Below are 17662 nucleotides of genomic sequence, written 5' to 3'. Positions count from 1 at the left end.
TGAAGCCGCCGCGCCGCCAGGGGCGCGCCGCCCGCTGCGCCGCAGCTCGCTGCTCTCCGGGCGCCGCTCTGGCCGGCCGCTCGGTGGCTGGGCGCCGCGGTGGGCAGTTGCCATAGCGCCGCTGCCGCGCCGAGCGGAGGGTCGGGGTTCGCCCGCGGCCCGGCCCCGCCGCCCCCTCCGGGACGGGGCTGCCGAAGGAGGCAGGTGAGGTGGCTGGGGTGCTGCCAGTGGCTGGGGGGGCTGCCAGGGCCGGCGGGGGTGGGGCCGTGGCTGCTAAGTGGGGGGAGGTGTATGGGTGTGAGGCCTTGGGGGGGCTGCTGGGGTTTGGGGGCGCGGGGCCGTGAGGAGGGAGCCGGGGTTTGGGAGTGAGGGGCCATGAGGGGGGAGCCGGGGTTTGGGGGCACAGGGCCGTGAGGGGGGAGCCGGCGTTTGGGGGTGAGGGGCTGTGAGGGGGGAGCCGGGGTTTGGGGGCACAGGGCCGTGAGGGGGGAGCCGGGGTTTGGGGGCACAGGGCCGTGAGGGGGGAGCCGGGGTTTGGGAGTGAGGGGCCGTGAGGGGGGAGCCGGGGTTTGGGGGCACAGGGCCGTGAGGGGGGAGCCGGGGTTTGGGGGCACAGGGCCGTGAGGGGGGAGCCGGGGTTTGGGAGTGAGGGGCCGTGAGGGGGGAGCCGGGGTTTGGGGGCACAGGGCCGTGAGGGGGGAGCCGGGGTTTGGGAGTGTGGGGCAGGGAGGGGGCTTCCCGAGCAGGGAGAGTGTGCAGGGGAGGGGGAGGCAGGTGAATGTGGGCGCCGTGGGGCAGTGGGGTCGCCATTGAGGGTTACCAAGGGGCTGTGGGGTGCGGGAACGATGGTGGGTTGAGGGTGATGTCAAGTGTGGGGACGTGGGGCAGGAGGGGGCTGCCACAGCCTGGGGGGCACCGGGCAGGGGGAAAATAGGGCTGTTGGGACCAGGGCATGCAGGGGGACTGGGAGAGGCTGGAAGGGGGATGCAAGCCACTGGATTTTAGTTTTGGAGAGATGAGGTAAAGGGGCTCCCTCCCGCGGAGTGCCTGCAGGGTTTCCCTAGTGAGGCCGGCTGGGACTGGGGTACAGCCTCCTTTCTCATTTAGAAAGTGGCATTTAGAAACACTTTCCTTTTCAGAGTTATGCTCCCAAAGGCACTTTGAGGTTTAGTAAGTTCTGCTCAAAATGCAGTGAGAACTGAGGAATTCTGGATAAGCGCCAGCTTTCAGTACAACTCCTTGCTTAAATTGTTGTCTCTTTGCATTTTAGCATGCCTAAGGTACTAATTGGTTTGGTACGGTGGCAGCGAACCTGGGGTGGGTGATGCTTCCTTGGTGGCAAGGACCCAAGTTATTTTCTTAACAAGGAACCCTGCCTTGCTTCTGCTCGAAATCGGGGGTGTGCAGCAGTGTGAAAGCTGTGCAGGTCCGTCCTTTGCCACAGAAGGCAAAAGGAGTTCAGAAAATAAAGTACTCAAGTGCTCTTCAGAACAGTTTGTTCCTGTGAGCTGGTCAAGGTGCTTCCTGTGGAGAAAGGGTTGATGTATCAGCAAATCAGTTTCTTGCCGGTATTCCAGTATGTGATTGCAGGTTAATAAATGTAAACTCACTCTGGTGAGAACGTGCACGCAGTCCACCCTGAGCCTTTACAGGTCAGGGACTTGGCAAAATAGCTAAGGATGAATGTGCTCAATGTTTTGACCCTGTGATAAGCAAGCTGTTGCACTTGATAGTTTCATGTGTTTTCAAACAGTGCAAGGGTGGACAGGCTTACTCAGATACTGTAGAGGTAAGTAAGTTTTATGATTCTTTGATTAAGATATGTTCAGAGTAATGTTTAATTTGCTGAGACATAAAAAGGTTTTGTTCATGTGTTTTGTTTGAGCTCGCTTCCTCCTCTCCCTCCTCTCTGAAGCAGAACTTGCCTTCCACGGGTAGGGCAGGAGGTCTTGGATGTTGTTTTTGGAGAACTGTTTCATGGCAGTGTTCTGCTCTTTCTAATCTGACTATGGAATTGGTAAAGAGCTTAGCAGATTTACAAAATGCATTTTTTTAGTACTCCATTTCATTAGGATGAGAAATGACAGGTGCATTGTAAGTTAGCATTACATTGTAGTAGGTTGTATTTCAAAACTTTGAAGCTCATATTTTAAGATAAATTATCATTAAGGCATACACATGATTGCATGAAACAAAAAGTGTGTTAACCCTTTGCCTTTTCCAGGGCCAAGAAGTGGAACAGAAAGCTGTGAGCATTAAATGTTCTTTCTTACTAATTCCAGATCCTTGAATTTACCTACTGCCACCCATCAAAGACTGTTATGTCCTTAACATGTTTTATGTTCACAGTGATGGGAAGGGGGATCTTGCATTCATTCTTTGTAAACATAATTGCTTTTGGTAGAACAACTGGGTCTCATGAAACAAACCGATTTATTTTGGCTTTTGTTGTGTTTTTAATTACGGGCAATTCTCTCTGCTGTGTGAAGCTGGGTGCAGAGTTACCTGGCTGCAGCACCCTGTTTGCATACCCACTCAGCTCGTAGCAATTGAATTGCTCAAGTTTTATGCTGAATTTGACTAGTTTTAAAGCCGTCATTTAAGTATGGTGTTTTAATTGTAGGGTAGAAAAGATAGGCTGACTTTCAGCGAGGCTTAATATTTCTCATTGTCAGGTACATGTGATTAGGCTCTTAGGAGTCAACTTGGAATGAGAGCTGAAAGCAATACTCTGCAATAAGAGTATACAAGGAGTAATATATATTAAATATATTTTGGGGTTGGTGGTCACTAGTTGAGTTTGACTGAAATGTATCTTCTTTTCTCCAGGCTTTCAGTTTTCTCTTTATTGTGGTTGACTTCTGTATGATTTTGTGTTGCTTTGTTTTTTGGGTTTTTTTTTGGGGTTTTTTTTGTTTGTTTGTTTGTTTTTTTTAATTGTGTAATTTTCACTTGTTATGCAACTTTGTACCACGGTTTGTTGCTTATAACAACTTAGATTATAAACTCTTCAATCAGGCTAGAGTGTGATTTCTCTTGAATTGCCAGTGCTATATATAGAAGGGTTATTAAAACTTCTGCTTTAGACTTTGAACCACCTTTTGCATGGCGGAAGGGTGTAAGCAGATTTTCATGCAGTCATCTGCTGTGATGTTCTTACAGCTGTGTGCTTGCCTGTGACTCACCTGGACCTGCGTTGGAGGCAGGCTTTAGAGCTAGACAGGCTGTGTGTCTGACCCAGTACTGCAGCTTTGTGTCCTCATGTCTAGCCAGCTAAAATGCTGTCCTCATCTAGTGTGTGTTGGTTTCACTGTAATACATGTAGGAAAATTTGTGTTTAATTAGGTTTAGGCTACCTTCCCATCCCTTATAGAAAGAGTGCATTTCCATATATACATAGGATATCTCAGAGTGTCTCTTCTCCAAAGCCTGAGGGACAGAGAGGTGTCTTACCCAAAGGTAAGAAATTAGAAAGTACGCTGAACCAAGTACTTGGTGCTTAATAAAACTCTTTGCAGGCAGAAGGATAATGTGAGGTGCAGATAATTGTGCGCATGTGTCCCTTTTTTGGACACAACTGCGTGTGAACTGCTGCTGACCAGGGAAAGAGGATCTAATGGTATGTGATATTAAAAACCGAGGGAACTCAGTACTTTTCCTTAGTGTGAGCTCTGACTACAAGCACAGCATGGCTTTAAATTACCTGAATATTGCTAGCAGCCTGGTGTGGGCTAAATACTTGAGTATTGATCTAGCTTCTCAGGGAAGTGTTGTGGTCAATGGTACGGTAAGGTCTGTGCTGCTGCATTGACACTGCTATTTATCTGCCTGCGCTTTGTCATCTGTACTTAAATGTATTCATGTGGTGCAAACGTTTCTCCAGCCCTCTCCTGATTGCCTGCTTCCATCGTGAAACCCCAGCCCGCCTCCTGCTCCCCAAAGTAAATCCAGTCATTAGTCTTGATAGTGCCTATCTGTCTCTCCCCATATCAAGCTTGTCTTCCTCTGCTTCCCAGGGACTGTCATTACAAGAAGCCAGAAATTAGTACTTTGAACCTCTACCAGCTGGCATTTAGGGATCATGGAATGCTCTGCAGGGATGAATAAGTGTAATCTCTGTTTCACGGGTGGGGAGAATCGCATCACTGCTGAATTGATGTCAGAAACTGAACTCATCTGCATGCCAGGTCTTCTAGCCACCTCATGGTATGTCCCTCCAAAGCTGATTATTCAGTCTTCAAAGAACATTGCAAGGTTGAAAAATTACAGTTTTCTTTAGGGGAACAAGAGTATGACTGTCAGATCAAGAATTCAAATTTAGTATTAGTTGCTTTCTTCTTTCTCAGCCAGTTCCCTCAGAACTGAGAGATGGCTTATCCTAACCTCTGAAAACCCTCTTTGGCTTTTTTAATTTATGTTCCCATAAGGGACTTTCTTTAAAAAGAATTGTTGCTTTCTGAGACACTGTTTATTCTTCTCAGGGTCTGTAAAATCTACAATTTTTTCATGTTAATTGCTCTTGAGGTTCTCACTTTACTCAGAAATATTAATTAGGCTTCTTTCACTAATGCCCTCCGGCTTCTCTGCCACAGTCTTGGAATAGGAACTTCCACATTGTATTTAAGCGGAGAATAAAACATTGATTTAACATAAGCTCTTTTTATGCTGCCATCTTCTTATTTGTAGTCGGAAGATTGGGGGACATGCTGATAAGAATATACTTAAGCTACAAAGTATACTTTAGTATACTTTGAATGGTCTAGACTGATGTTAGGTGAGATTTTAAACAGGGAAATTTAAAATGCTGTTTTCTGGGAGTAGCTTGTTGCATAGGAACCTCTGCTGCAGACAGTTCCTTTGGGTGTTATATATTCTTTATATACACATGGATAACTTCAAATTGCAGTGTCACAAGTGGCATCATTGAATCAATGCCACTTAGCATGTGCATGAGCTTATATTGGTTTGGCTTGCTCGCCAAATGAGTCAGAAACCATAATATTGCAGCCTGTGGAAGTCCAGACTGAAACTGATGTGACACCGCTTTTTGTTGATGTTAAAACACCTTGCTTAGAAAGCAGTTGCCACTGGCATCAGGGAATGACTTCCATGTTTCATTCACCCAGCCGCTTGGAGTCATTGGAATCACACAGATTAATAATTTCTCCAGTGCTGTGTTTAAGGACATGCTCCGCAAGGTTGGTAAGTTTTCTTCCATGAGAATGTTGGTGCTTCTGAGGACTTTGCCTGAGCCACAGTTATTTGGAAAACTACTGAGTGGCGGCGTTCCCAGGAAGGGAGGGTTGGTTGGTGAACAGCAAGTTAGTGCTCTGCTCTAGTTTGGTGTTAAAATAATCACGACTGGGCTGGAACCGCAACTGGTACTGATGCTCTGTTGCAGTGAGGAATCCCTCTTCTGTAGGATTGCCTTTGAATTTGTTTTATACATATCTTAAAATGGAGCTTTTCTTCATCTCATGGAATAGATTTCTTTATAGATACTTGGATTTGATAATGTGGAGATCAAACAGGCCCATGGTTTCCTGAACAGGCTTTAAAAATTGCAAGTTCACCATTAAAAGAAGGGAAATGTTTCTCAGTTTCGATTTACAAAGTAACTTTTCTTCCTGAATCCTTGAGCCTCTTCCTATATATGCCCTGTGTTCTGGGCTAGCAGCAGACGGATAAGATGTCAAGCTTGATAGATTGTTGGAGCTGTTTTTTGGTAGCTAAACAATAATGAAACTGTTGTATGCTTGCAGGGAAACACTGCTCTCTGTGTGCGGACTTTGTCCTGCAGAAAGTTTCAATTGTTCCAAAAAAGGGCGATTTCTAAAATGCAGCTTCTGTGGCTAGTCGCACAGCTGTCTAAATTACTGGCTGTCTTGAGGCCATTATACAAGCATTACAAAATACTTTGGAAACAGTTTATTTTTCAGATTCCAAATAAAGTGTCGATTTCAAAGTCCCTTTTGACTATATAATCAAAAAAAGCAGAAATTGAAACTAGTGTTTATATAGAGACTGATTTATGCTGTCAGAGCTCAGAACACAGGTTTCTTCCAGTCAGAGGCTGATACTCGCATTAATTCGTACCTTATGTTTCTGGGATTGAGAGGCTTATCAGTTGTTGCATGTAATCATGTATTTACTTGCTGGCATAGTCAAATCTCATCTGTCATTGTGCATCTTTTTGTGCAAAGGGCTCTTGGGTAAGACGAGTAAGATCTTGTCTCTGGTATAGAAGAGAAGCGAGAGGGAGTTGATGTTTGGGGCTTTATTTTTACTAAATACCTACCTCAGCCTTCTTTTCAACAAACTTCTTGTTTTTTCCATTCCTGTTGTTATTTATACGTCTTGCTTCTTATTTGCTTCTCTGCCATGAAGACAAATCACAGACAGAGATTTTGCAATGGAAGTAATGAAACCAAGAATGTCTTTCTGTGTGAAGTAAGAAATTCCTGAAAAGAACTGAAATATGTTGTTCAGCTTGTCGCTGGAGCTTCAGGAGTGAATTACAATGCCTACAAAATGTGCATAGAGAATGCAGCTGGAATGCAAAGCACCAGTAAATTACTACTTGTATATAGCAAAATAATGCACTTAAAAACAAAGTACTTGCAGCATTTCTTTTTATCTGCTGATGTCTGCCTTCAGAGACATCTTACATCTGCAAATAGCTTTATCTGATCGTCGTGAATGGGGCTGATGCCATCTCTGAACTCTTCCATGGGTGAAAACCTATTTAAAGATTTTCAGAATGTCTATTTTAGAGATAATATGTTGCACATTTAATACAGTTTTAGTTCCTTCACCTTTTGTTGTGTGAAATGCCATTTTATCACATTTTCAAACAATGTGTTCAACTGCATATAATGAAGTATTTTCATACAACAGAATGTAGGCCAGACCCAAGCCTAATTAATGAAAGGCTTTACTTTATCTAAGTTAAGTAAGATGATCATTCTTGGAAGGAGTCCTGTCTCTTTGTCGGTGTTTTCCAAATGGTGTTCTGCTAAAAACTGAAGTAACTTGGTAAGAGATTGTTATGGAGGCCTAAGCTTATTTTTGTTTTTTACTTCTGAATGTGGCTCTTAATAATAGGAGCTAAGGATTTCATTGTTCTGCTTGGAATAGCAGATGCAAGCTTGAAATTAAATCTGTAATACGCGGTAGTATTTCCTAAAAATTCCCCTAATAAAAGCAAATGTGAAGAAAACGATGTAAACTATTACTGTCTACTGTATACTTGACTGATCAGCTTTAATCCTTGGTTATGGAGGAAGCAGTCTAAAAATATTTTTGGAACCTTCAGAACTTTTATTTAAAAGGGAATTTTTACAACATTCACAACAGATTTAAAATCTAAAAATCCTAGATGTTTTTTTAAACAGCAATTTGATAGTGTGCTGCCTCCTTCAGACGTTTTTCTTGTCTCAAGTACCAAGAATGTCTGTCTGGTTTTTTGGTGGGTTGTTTTTTCTTTTTGACAAGGCCACATTTGGCAGTGAAACTTTTATTTTTAAGTTAAAATGCCCCATTAAGTAAAAACAAACTTTTTTGAGCAATATTTTATTCTGCATGCTGTAGAGTTCAAACCAAAAAAACCCTCCAAAAAACTGGACTTGCATTGTCTTTTGCACTTACATGAAATGTAAAGTTGGCCTCAAAATTGTCATCTTGTCCCTTTTTTTTATTTAATATTTGTGTGTGTTGTTCCAATGTTAAATTGTTAGGATGCTTTGCAAAAGTGCAAGGAACTTGTTCACTACAAGCATTTCTTCCCAGAAATGCCTTACTACTGTGAGCTGTGATAGTTCTCTGAAAGTATTTAATTCTATTATGAATACAGTACTGCTTTGAAGAAAAGAAAAATTAGCTTGTGTTCCCTGATGAGGTATGACCTGTATTTTACATATGGAAAACTGAGGCACAGAGGATTGAAGTGGCCCAGATGCACAGCGCCTCCGTAACAGAGCTAGAAAATGAAACCAAAAATCCTCAGCCCCAATTGTCCCATATTATTTATCCCATCACTAATCTGAAAGTAATTACCCAATGGAATTTGCTGAACTTTAGGTGTTTTGGTTTTTTTTAAGTAGGAATAACTGGTATGTGATTTTGTATGTGTAGTCAGAAATGGAGCAGTTTCTGCTGAACTATTGAACTGAGAAAAGTAGAACTCAAAACAGAAGAAAGTTCATGTTGATGTTATCAGGTTAGTGTTGGAAAAGATTGTGTCGCAGGGAGCAGCTTAGCAGCAGAAGTCCTAGTCTGCTTGTGCTGAAATGTCAGATAAGTTGTTATTTATTTGGGATCTGAGAATAGAAGTGAAGATGTTTTGAGGCTTTATTTAAAAAAAAATGTGTTGTTTGTTGTTAAAGGGCTGTGTGAAAGTACAAGATGCATAGTATCTGTTCCCAACTTCCATGATGGTTGGTATGTTTTTTTTTCCTGAATGCCTCACCACCAGGATTTAGTCTAATACAAAATCTTGTCTGTCATTTTACAAAGCAAACAAACGCAGAATGGAAAGAGAGAGGTGCTCTTCCCGGTTACAGAGAAGCAAAATGAAAATGTGATGATGCCTGTGTCCTGCAAAGGTTGAGGAAAAAAACCCCAAGGCAAGCTAAAAACCCAAAATGAAATAGATTTATTGGTTTATAAACCCCACTGATTTCTGGAGCACTGACTCATAATGTCTGAATGCTTGGGCTTGCCAAAAGCTGTGAACTGAAATGTGACCCTCGTCTGCTTGTCGGCTTGGGCCATATACGGGAAACTTCCTCCTCATGGCAAAGGTACGGAACCCAGAAGGTGCAGGTCCTTAAAGACTGTTTGAAGCTTTCAATACTTAGTATCCTCTCAGCCTTCTTTTTTAAATAAATTTTGTACAAGTTGGATGCAAGAATGATTCAATGCAATCCTGACTTTCTGCTTGGATCAACATTTATAAATTGCAGCAGTTTCAGGTGAACTGTGCCTTTGCTGCTGCTGTTGGCAGTTCACGCAGGTGCTTAAAATGTTTGACAGTTTTAATGATCTGCCATACTATATGTATACAGATATGGCAATAAAGGAAAATTACCTTTTTTGGGGTCATGGCTTTAGTTCCAAATATTTACTTGTATTATTTGTACTGATGATGTAGCTCAGCTCCTGTGCGAGCTCTTGCAGAATTTCAGGGATGTTGCCCTTCAACTTGGTAGCCAAAAATATGGGACAAAGCCCAGATTTTGGTCTGCATTGGACTGGGTTTCCTAGTCGTTACTGTTCTGCAGAGATTGAGGTTGGCAGAAGAGAGGCATGGCAACTGAACAAGGGCAAGTGGTAAAGAAACCAATTTAGAATCTTTGAAACAAACACTGTAGGTGGTTGGAAATGGGATTTTTCACAACATCTCTCCTGGGAATGCTGTAAGGAGTTCATGCTAGTCCTGCTGATACACTGGATGGTAAGGCTTGACCTTTCCCTCAGTTTTCAGGCTCTTAACCAGGGCTGCATGTAAGCAATGTTGAATTTCAAACGCTTCAGTGCTAAATGGAGATTGGCACAAAAATAATAGATAATATTTATGGAAATGCTTTAAGAGTGCAACTTCAAAGTCTTTCTCTGTTTCACCCGTACTAAGTTACTTCAAATGAGGGTGGGGTATTTTTCCTTGTCTGCAGCTGAGGTGACTAAGCCATAAATAAACTGACCATTTTCTATTGTGATACCTTTTGCCTCCGTAACATTTTAGTGTTCAGGTTTGTTGCTTTTCGGTGCTGTGTTCAACATCCCGGACCTTTCCTTAACTGCTGACAAATTCCTAAGTATTTCTGCAGTCGGGGGGGACAGAGCTTTCCACACTGTTTTAGATGTGACGTATGTGCTGGTCTTTGTACATGTCTGCTGAAGGAAATGATATGCAGTTGCATTTTATTCTATTTCAGCACCTAGTTTGGATTTGAATTCAGATTAATTTGGAATAGGCATAGCTACAGAATGAGTCTGCAGTGTTTGTACTTGTTATGATGTGCCTTGATTATATACATTCAGATCTTTTTCAGTCTAGCCAAATAAAAATGATCTTTTTTTTCAGGCTACGGTTAAATAGGTTAAAGGTTCCCTACCAGCCTGCAGAGATCTTTGTTGTGTGCAATTCTACTGCACGTGCACTTTTCCACATGCATAAATTCCATGGGGTTTAGGTTGGTTTTTCTACCAACAGCTGCTGAAATAAGGGGTGGGGTGGGGGGGAAGAGTAGTCTTTGTGTATAAGGAATTTTGAGGCTGTCTTATGATTTTTTTGGGGGGAAAGGGATTTAGAAGTTTACTGTTTAAAAATAACACTGAAGCTTGGCATGAAAAGTAATTTACAGGATTTCCAACTGGTGGTATAGCTTATCAGCAAACACCCTCGATTCTGGGTGTCTGAGAGACAGCGATAGCATGAAGTCTTTAGAGCATTAGTGCTAAATTCAATCCCAATTTCAGACAAACTTAATGTAATTCTGACTGATACTGTACCACCTCCAACACAAGCTCAGCTGTTGGATGAGTAACGCTGCAAGACTTAAGGCTGTGTTTATAACTGTCTCTATTTTGGGAACAGCTGCTTTAGAGTGCTTTATCTCTCTGAATCCTTGCGCACCAGGTGGGATAGCGGGTTTCTGTGTACATTGCTGCAATTTGTAGCGAGATGCCTCCTGTTTTCTGTGTCCCTCCCCTGCCTCTGTAAATTGGGGATAAGGTTTTTATAAGTTTCAGGAGCTCTGTCTGGGATAATGACTCTTTCTCCTCTGTTCCACTGTCCCCATATGCTTGTGCATCATTCCAAAGATGAACTGTTGATGAATATGTAATTTATCCAGTTGGAGAGAAACCTCCAGGCACAATGAGACAAGATGTGCAGCTGTCATCATAGGCCTCCTGGGCCAGAGATTTCAACGGAAATAGCTTCCTCTCTTTTTATCTGAAGTGGGAACTGTAGCAATATGATGAAAATACAAACTGACATGCTTTCTCTTCCCCTTTTTTCTCCAGCTCCCTGCATTCCCCCCATTAAGGAGAACGGTATCATTAAAACCATCCAACAGTGGATACCTTCTTCCATGGTGAAAGCTGTTCCCTTGATGTCCCTGGTTAAATTGTGGAACTGCTCCTGCTTGTTTGTAATATCTGAGTGCTGAAGTCGTTTAGTTCACAGCAGTCTTTTGCAGCACAGCAGAAACTTAATTTGAGCAACTTCCTGTTCTGAGCAATGTAAAATTTGCAAAGCAAGTGAGGTATTTGTAGCGTTATCAGGAGGAAGATCCCCTGAAAAGCTGATATTCTGCCTGTGGAGACCATTTCTGGCTGTCAGGTGGGCACAGATGCAGCTAACCTCCCCCAGCTATTGCCGTGTGGCTGTTGTGGAAGAGTATGGTCTAGGTGGCATTTGAGATAGTCTGGAGAGTATGGAGCAATGACCTCCCTTGAACAGAGCTGGTTAAGGAAGCGACACAGTTATTTAAACGTTCAGGTTTTCATTTAGCAGTTTATTGCTACATATTGCAATTACAATTTTAGCAGCTACCTGCTGCTTGGAAAAAAAGCAACAGCAGCTGGCCGAAACTAAATACAAGCAGGACTTATGGAGGTGTGAACGAACAGAGAAAAAAAAAATCAGAGCTCAAGCCAGCGTTAACCTTCTTCCCTGTAATGAAAAGCACTGATTGAAATGGTAGGTGATAGCCTAGATTCCTGGACTGCTCATTGCTCACGTTTTGACAGAGAGCTTCTAGTTTCACTGCCACTTTTGTGTGTGGGACAGAGGATAAACACACAGGCACACCCGCTCAGGGTGCCAGCAGGGTGGGAATGGTAATAAAACGGAGTACTCTGGAATCTTACTTCTCCAGGGTTCGTTCTTCTCTTTCTGACTTGGTTCATGCTATATATTATAGCTGACTTAATTTTGTCTTGCTGATGAATACCATATGAGTGTGAAAGAGCGCACTGGCTTTTTTAATAGCTTTTCAGCATAGCAGAAGAGTGAAAGGGAGATAGTCTATTGGAAGTCACAGCATGTTACTTGGGAAGAGGTATGGGACTAAGGAATTAAGATAGACTGGGCAAGATAAATAATTTTCTAAAACTATTTACATGATTTCATTAATCACGTTGTTTTGTTTTGTGTTAACTTGGTGAAAGAATGTCAGTGCCTTGCAAAGGAAAAAGGCTGTTGTTGAATTTTCATCTTGGCAGATGTCTAGAGACCTAATTACAGTTAACAGCAGGAAGAACTTTTTATCTAAATATTTTTCAATATATAAAGTGCAATTTTGGATTGTAATAAGCAGTTTATATTGAAATAATACACACCCCAGGTACCCAATTCCTTTTAAAGCAAGACAGGATTTCTAAGCTTCTCATGTTAAAATTGGGAAAAATTGTTTGGTTTTACTTGTGCTACAATGGAGAGAGAAAGTGGGCGAGTGCTGTTTGCGATTCGGGTGCAAGGATGGGAGTTAAGTGAGAGGATGTCTGTTTCTGCCTTTGGAATTAGTTTCCTGTGTAATGTTTTGTAAATCACACAGCTTTCTAAAAACATTTTCTCAGTTTTAAAATGAAAATTGCAGTTCTCTAGTTTTGAAGAGGTGCTTGAAGCTTAGATCCTTTGTGCTTGTTAACAGTATTGGTGAGATTTGCTGATGAGTAAAGGCACTTTCACTGAAGATCTAGCTGTTAAATCTTCTAACAAACAACATCAGCAAGCCTTGCTGAGAGCAAGCTTGCAATTTACTTGTAACAGAGCATGCTGGTAAACACTGATAAAGCTGCAGAACACTCTTAGAATACCCGCTGTATTTTTTTTTCATGTATTTGAGAACTTCTTTCATTTTCCTCTCAATTAATCAAATTTTCTAAAGGCTTACCTTGCAAATAATTTACTCCAATGTAACCCGGGTTCTAGCAGTATAAAAGGATCTTTGTCTGCATGACTGTTTCGTCTGTACCATGTAACTAGGAAGTTACTTTTGGTACTTCTCTCGGATTCAGCAATAATTTAAGGTGATAGCATTTCAGTGAAGTTGTGTGTGGCTGGCTGTGCTGAACTACTGTGGCCCCATTCCAGCTTTTTCCTGTGCTGCTTTGCACCCTGCCCCTGCGGGCCACGCTGTTTACTTTCTGCTCTGTGGTAAATGGATGTCACTTCCTTGATTAAAATGCTGGTGCGCCGCCAAATTCTCTTCCTTTGGGCTCGCACGCTTGGAGAAGCAGCGCACCTAGCAAGCGCACGCACTGCTGAATCCAGTTGTGTGCCACCACTCCTTGATCTGGCTCCTGGCTGGATGTGTTGGGTTGTGCTGTCTCCTGCCTCCCGGGGCACCTGGCATTGACACGTAGAGGCTTTTGAAGGCATCTCCGAGGTGGAGAAGCAGAGATGCAGCTGTGCCATGCTGTATTAAAGAGGGTCTGAAGATGGATTACCAGGAGGCACAAGCTGAACTACCAGCTGTGTGCTGTCCGCAGCCGACGGGGAAGGTCTAGACGGCGTACGGGCACGGGGTGCCAGAGTCACCTGCTCTGCTCGGGGAAAGCAGCCCAAGGGTGTGAGCATGCGGGTGCTGCGCAAGTGCAGCTGCTTGCCCTCACGTGCCTGACAGCGTAGGCACTCTTGGATACGCAGAAGCCTGACCAAGACGCCACAAAAACTTACCTGGACACTCGGTTGGGTGCAGATTGACCCAAATATTCTGTCCTCTGCCTTCGTAGCTGGCCAGTTTCTCACCTGTAAAGCTTTAGACTGACATCAAAGTTGCTGATCAGACTGGTGAGCAATCATATATTTCTCTTTGTAAAGATTATTGGTATTGCATACTGAAATGATTAGAGATGTGAAATGTCTCCAGACATTTTGAAGGCACAGAACAAAATGGAAAAATGTCTCCTTCCTCCAAAACAAAATTTCTTGTCTCTTCTCCCGGAATACTCATGTCTCTAGCTGTGATACAATGCTGATATTCATTTGCTTCTTTTCTCAAGATGTGCACGCTGTCACATTGGGCACATGTGAACTAGTACCTCTATTCAAACCACATTTTTTTTTCTTTCCCTAGGTAAAAATTGTATGTGCTCCATCCAGTTGTGTATAGCAAATTACATCTGCATGCTTTGTGATGGATAGCCAGGGCTGGTCCCCGCTTTTCCTTTTCTCATGCTTTGTACTGGTTAAGACACCAACTCTGCAAATGCTGTGTTTGCACAGGCAACTAGCCTCCTTCCCTTGTGCCTCCCGCGAATGGCTAATTTGCTGACTTTTCCACTGTCCCAACATATGATTGTTCCCCTTTATTGTAATTCAGGTCTGTATGTCTGTGATGCAGGCTGATAAACGTAAAATTTATGCATAAATGTCATTTGAGCAGATTATTCTATAGCTCTGTTATCAAGTAAATATTGATTTTTGGCCGAGGAGGGTCTGAATTAACTTTTTAAGTGGTAGGTTATTAGTGAAACTAATTTTAGCAAGGCATTTCTTATCAGTGCATGTTTACTGAAAAAAGTAAATTGTAACAATGGGCAGCTGTACAATGCTATTAATGAGGCACCAAGTTGGTTAATTCATTAAATACTTTAACGATTTGAAAACAGCATTCATGAAAGTGGGATCTGATTGATTTTGCATGGGATACAGCATGGATTAATAATATAAAAATAGTAATTTTAGATGAGCTTTAGCAAGACATAGCTATTTTAAGCCACACTGCCCTTTTCTGGCTTCCTGGATAGATTTTAGTGATCTTCAAGCTACTTGAAATGGCAGAAACTTCTGCTTTTGTAAATAGCATTAATCCCAGTCCTGGTGTGTTGCCTTGGAAGTTGTATCGTACCAGTGAATGTGGTTTTGCTGTTGTGGAGGCCACACAACGGTTAACAGGTTGGATATACATCGTTGTATAGCATCTCTACTTGAAGCGCACAGGCCCTACTGGATTCTGCAGTTTGGCAGTTATCTGGTGTTGGGCAAAGGGTGGGGGGAAGGCGGAGAGAGAAGAGTGAGGCAGTGCAGTAGTCTGGAAACTGCTGAGAAACAGGAGAAGGCAGTTAGGGGTCATAGCGGGATTCCAAAAGGTGGTAAGATTGTAGTCTAGGAGGATGGCCTCTTGATGAATAAGATAGGAGAAGGAGCTTAATGGTTCAAGGAGCTAATAGAGAAGCAGCTCACCATGGTGAACTGTCTTCCTCTAAATGAGGAAGCGTGAGAGCAGCTGATAGAGCTAATGAACAAATGGTATTGTAGGAAAGTATGCCATAGCAAAGCTGCTGTTTGTCTTGCATCTCCCTCCCTTTTCGGCACTCTGTTCCACCTGCAGTAGCCTTGAGGGTCATCAGCCCTGGTGTTCCAGTGGTTGAAGGCCTCTCCGGAGGAGGGGGAGTACTTGTTGCTGTGGCTTCTCCTTGTGTGGGAGCAAGCTCAGCTGATCATGGGAGCTCGTTCCTTTTGATCCCTTGTCTCAGTGGTGCTACTGCATTCTAGCCTCCAAATTCCTGAGCAGTCACGAAAAGAAGCCAGACACAGTCATCGAGAGCTTTATTGTACAGAGCAGAAAGCTCAGTGATTCTGAGAGATGTTCCTTTTGCTTGTTCTAATCCTTCATTGTTTGCACCCTTAGGAAAATTAAAGGGAAATTTTATATTCAAACATAAACCACAGTTTTCCCGTACAGCCAAAGCCTACCCTTTGATAAAATCCACAAAGCATGTGTAATAAATCCTGCATGTAGGCAATGATCTCTGACACTCTGGCTAGCAAGGTTATGGCATGAATAGTGCATATATATTGAGAATCTGAGTCCAAACACTTTTTTTAAAATGAAGATGGGAAGTACAAAACTCCAGGCTTGCATTATGAATACTATCTTCAACAGTGTATGGGAGGAAAACTTTGACATCACTGGTATTTCCTCTGGAATTAAATCATGCTTGCAAATTTATACGATACTCATGGTGATTGTACAGAATATGTTGATGAACAGGTGGTAAAATGAATTTCACTATTCTCTTTAAAATTGGTGATGAGAGTCATGGCATTCACAGCTTCATACTGGAGAAAAAAAAAAAGCAATCCAGCAGAGCATGATAGAGTGCTAGCACTGTCTTGCTCGCAGACCAGGGCAAGCAACTCCTTGACTTGTCCAACATTTATTGGATTTCTTTTGAGTTTTCCTTAGAGACTCAAGAAAGAAGATAAAACGATCACCCTGCCCAAAACCAAGCCCAGTGTGATGATTGCCATGTGGGTGGATGTATTTTTCACTCTGGGACAGACTGATTGATCCTGCACCTCCACCCTTGCTGAAGCTCTTTCTCCCTTTGCTCTTGCAGATGCTCCAAGCACAACATGCAGTTACAATTTGGGGTGGGTAGTTTTTGGCTGGCAGAAGTCATCTGTTGAGTGCCTGCCACAGAGCTTTCCGTTTCCCCAAAATAAGCTTGTGTAGTTAAAAATTACCTTCTGTGGCTCCTGTGGGTCAGTATGAGCACCCTGTCCAAGAATAATGAAGAACAGTAATGCCTGTAATGTTCGTCATGCCAGTAATTCAACATCTTTTATTCAAGAAGTGGCTTGAGAATTCCTGAAATCTATGGTGTCATTAACTTTTCCAAACTGACATGTTCATACCAGGTTACTGTAAGTATTTACCAAGCCCTGGAGCACAGCAAAGTAGTAGCTCTTTCTGCTGGTAATATTTTTTTGGCTGGGCATTTATTTGTCACTTCAGCGTAATTGTGGAGCTCCTTGTATGCAAAACAGCCATTCATCTGCAAAGGATTGTCAGGCTTTGCACAGGGCAGTGCTTTCTAGTTCCGGTGCTCAAACTCTGCTGCATCTGTAACAAGAACCCGTCAGTCAAAGCATCGCTTACAGGAATTACCAGTTTCTGAATGGTCCTGACCACATATCTCTGAATGAGTAACAAAATAAATAAGGGAATGGTTAGGCTGTAGCAAACATTGTAGAGATACCTGGGAAAGTGTCATCCTGAAATTTCACTGTGACATTCTGCTTGCCGCTACCAGTCCTGTCCTACTGTAGTGCTTATTTCTTCAGGTCTAAAGCTGATCCTTGTACAGAGCAAGGAAAAGCCCCTCTTGAAGCGCCTGCTGAATCCTACCCGCATTGCTGCTTCTCTTAGTGCAGCTGTAGGCAGACACAGAAACATTTCAGCATCTTAAGCCTTGGCCATAGCTGCTTGGTGGTACAGCTGCCAGTTAGCAAAGCTTTGCCTTACTGGTGGCAGCATCTGAAGTTCCCATGTAGTATCCGCTGTGTGTTCCAGGTAACCAACAGTGTAATTCTTGCTTTTCAGCCATTGGTCTTCTGGGAATTTGGCAATGGCAGATACCAACAAAATTAGTTGGGGCGATGTTGACTGAGGCGCAGAGCGTGATGGCCGCTGTACGGGCAGAGGTGGAAAAATTTGCAAGCTCCTTTTCTTGCACTTGGAGCAGCCTAAGCTGCCCCTGGGGCAGGCTGTGGCACTGCCTGGGGCTGTCCCCGCCACCTTGAGAGCTGACCAGGAGTCTCTTGGTGTGCCTGGAGGAGAGTCCCGCTTGCTGTAAGAGCTGCTGGTGGAACGAAAGTGCCGGCTCACAGCGTGAAGTACGTGCTCAGCAGGAACCCTGAAAT

General features: G+C 43.1%; 1 protein-coding gene and 1 long non-coding RNA gene across 12 annotated transcripts in view; both read left to right on the top strand.

The window, feature by feature from the left end:
- RFFL (ring finger and FYVE like domain containing E3 ubiquitin protein ligase) overlaps positions 1–17662 on the top strand; it is a 33823-nt gene that overhangs the window by 1018 nt on the left and 15143 nt on the right. For 2 of the 11 annotated variants that reach the window (XR_008819928.1, XM_056326878.1), the window contains exon 1: positions 2936–3782. The exons of 1 other annotated variant lie outside the window; for it this stretch is intronic. Coding sequence is in view for 5 of the 10 variants with exons in the window: in XM_056326878.1 (XP_056182853.1) it covers positions 3617–3782 (166 nt within the window). In the remaining 5 variants the exon portion in view is untranslated. 8 more of the 11 variants (XM_056326882.1, XM_056326881.1, XM_056326879.1 and 5 more) reach the window with 8 other exon arrangements.
- LOC130143928 (uncharacterized) lies at positions 4215–6814 on the top strand. The gene is made up of 2 exons (XR_008819929.1): positions 4215–5198; positions 6388–6814. It is a non-coding gene; the product is annotated as an uncharacterized LOC130143928 (long non-coding RNA).

The sequence above is a fragment of the Falco biarmicus genome, chromosome 1, assembly GCF_023638135.1.
Source record: "Falco biarmicus isolate bFalBia1 chromosome 1, bFalBia1.pri, whole genome shotgun sequence".
NCBI classification, from domain to species: domain Eukaryota; kingdom Metazoa; phylum Chordata; class Aves; order Falconiformes; family Falconidae; genus Falco; species Falco biarmicus.
Note: the sequence above shows the minus strand (reverse complement) of the source record. Positions and strands in the feature narration are given on the sequence as shown.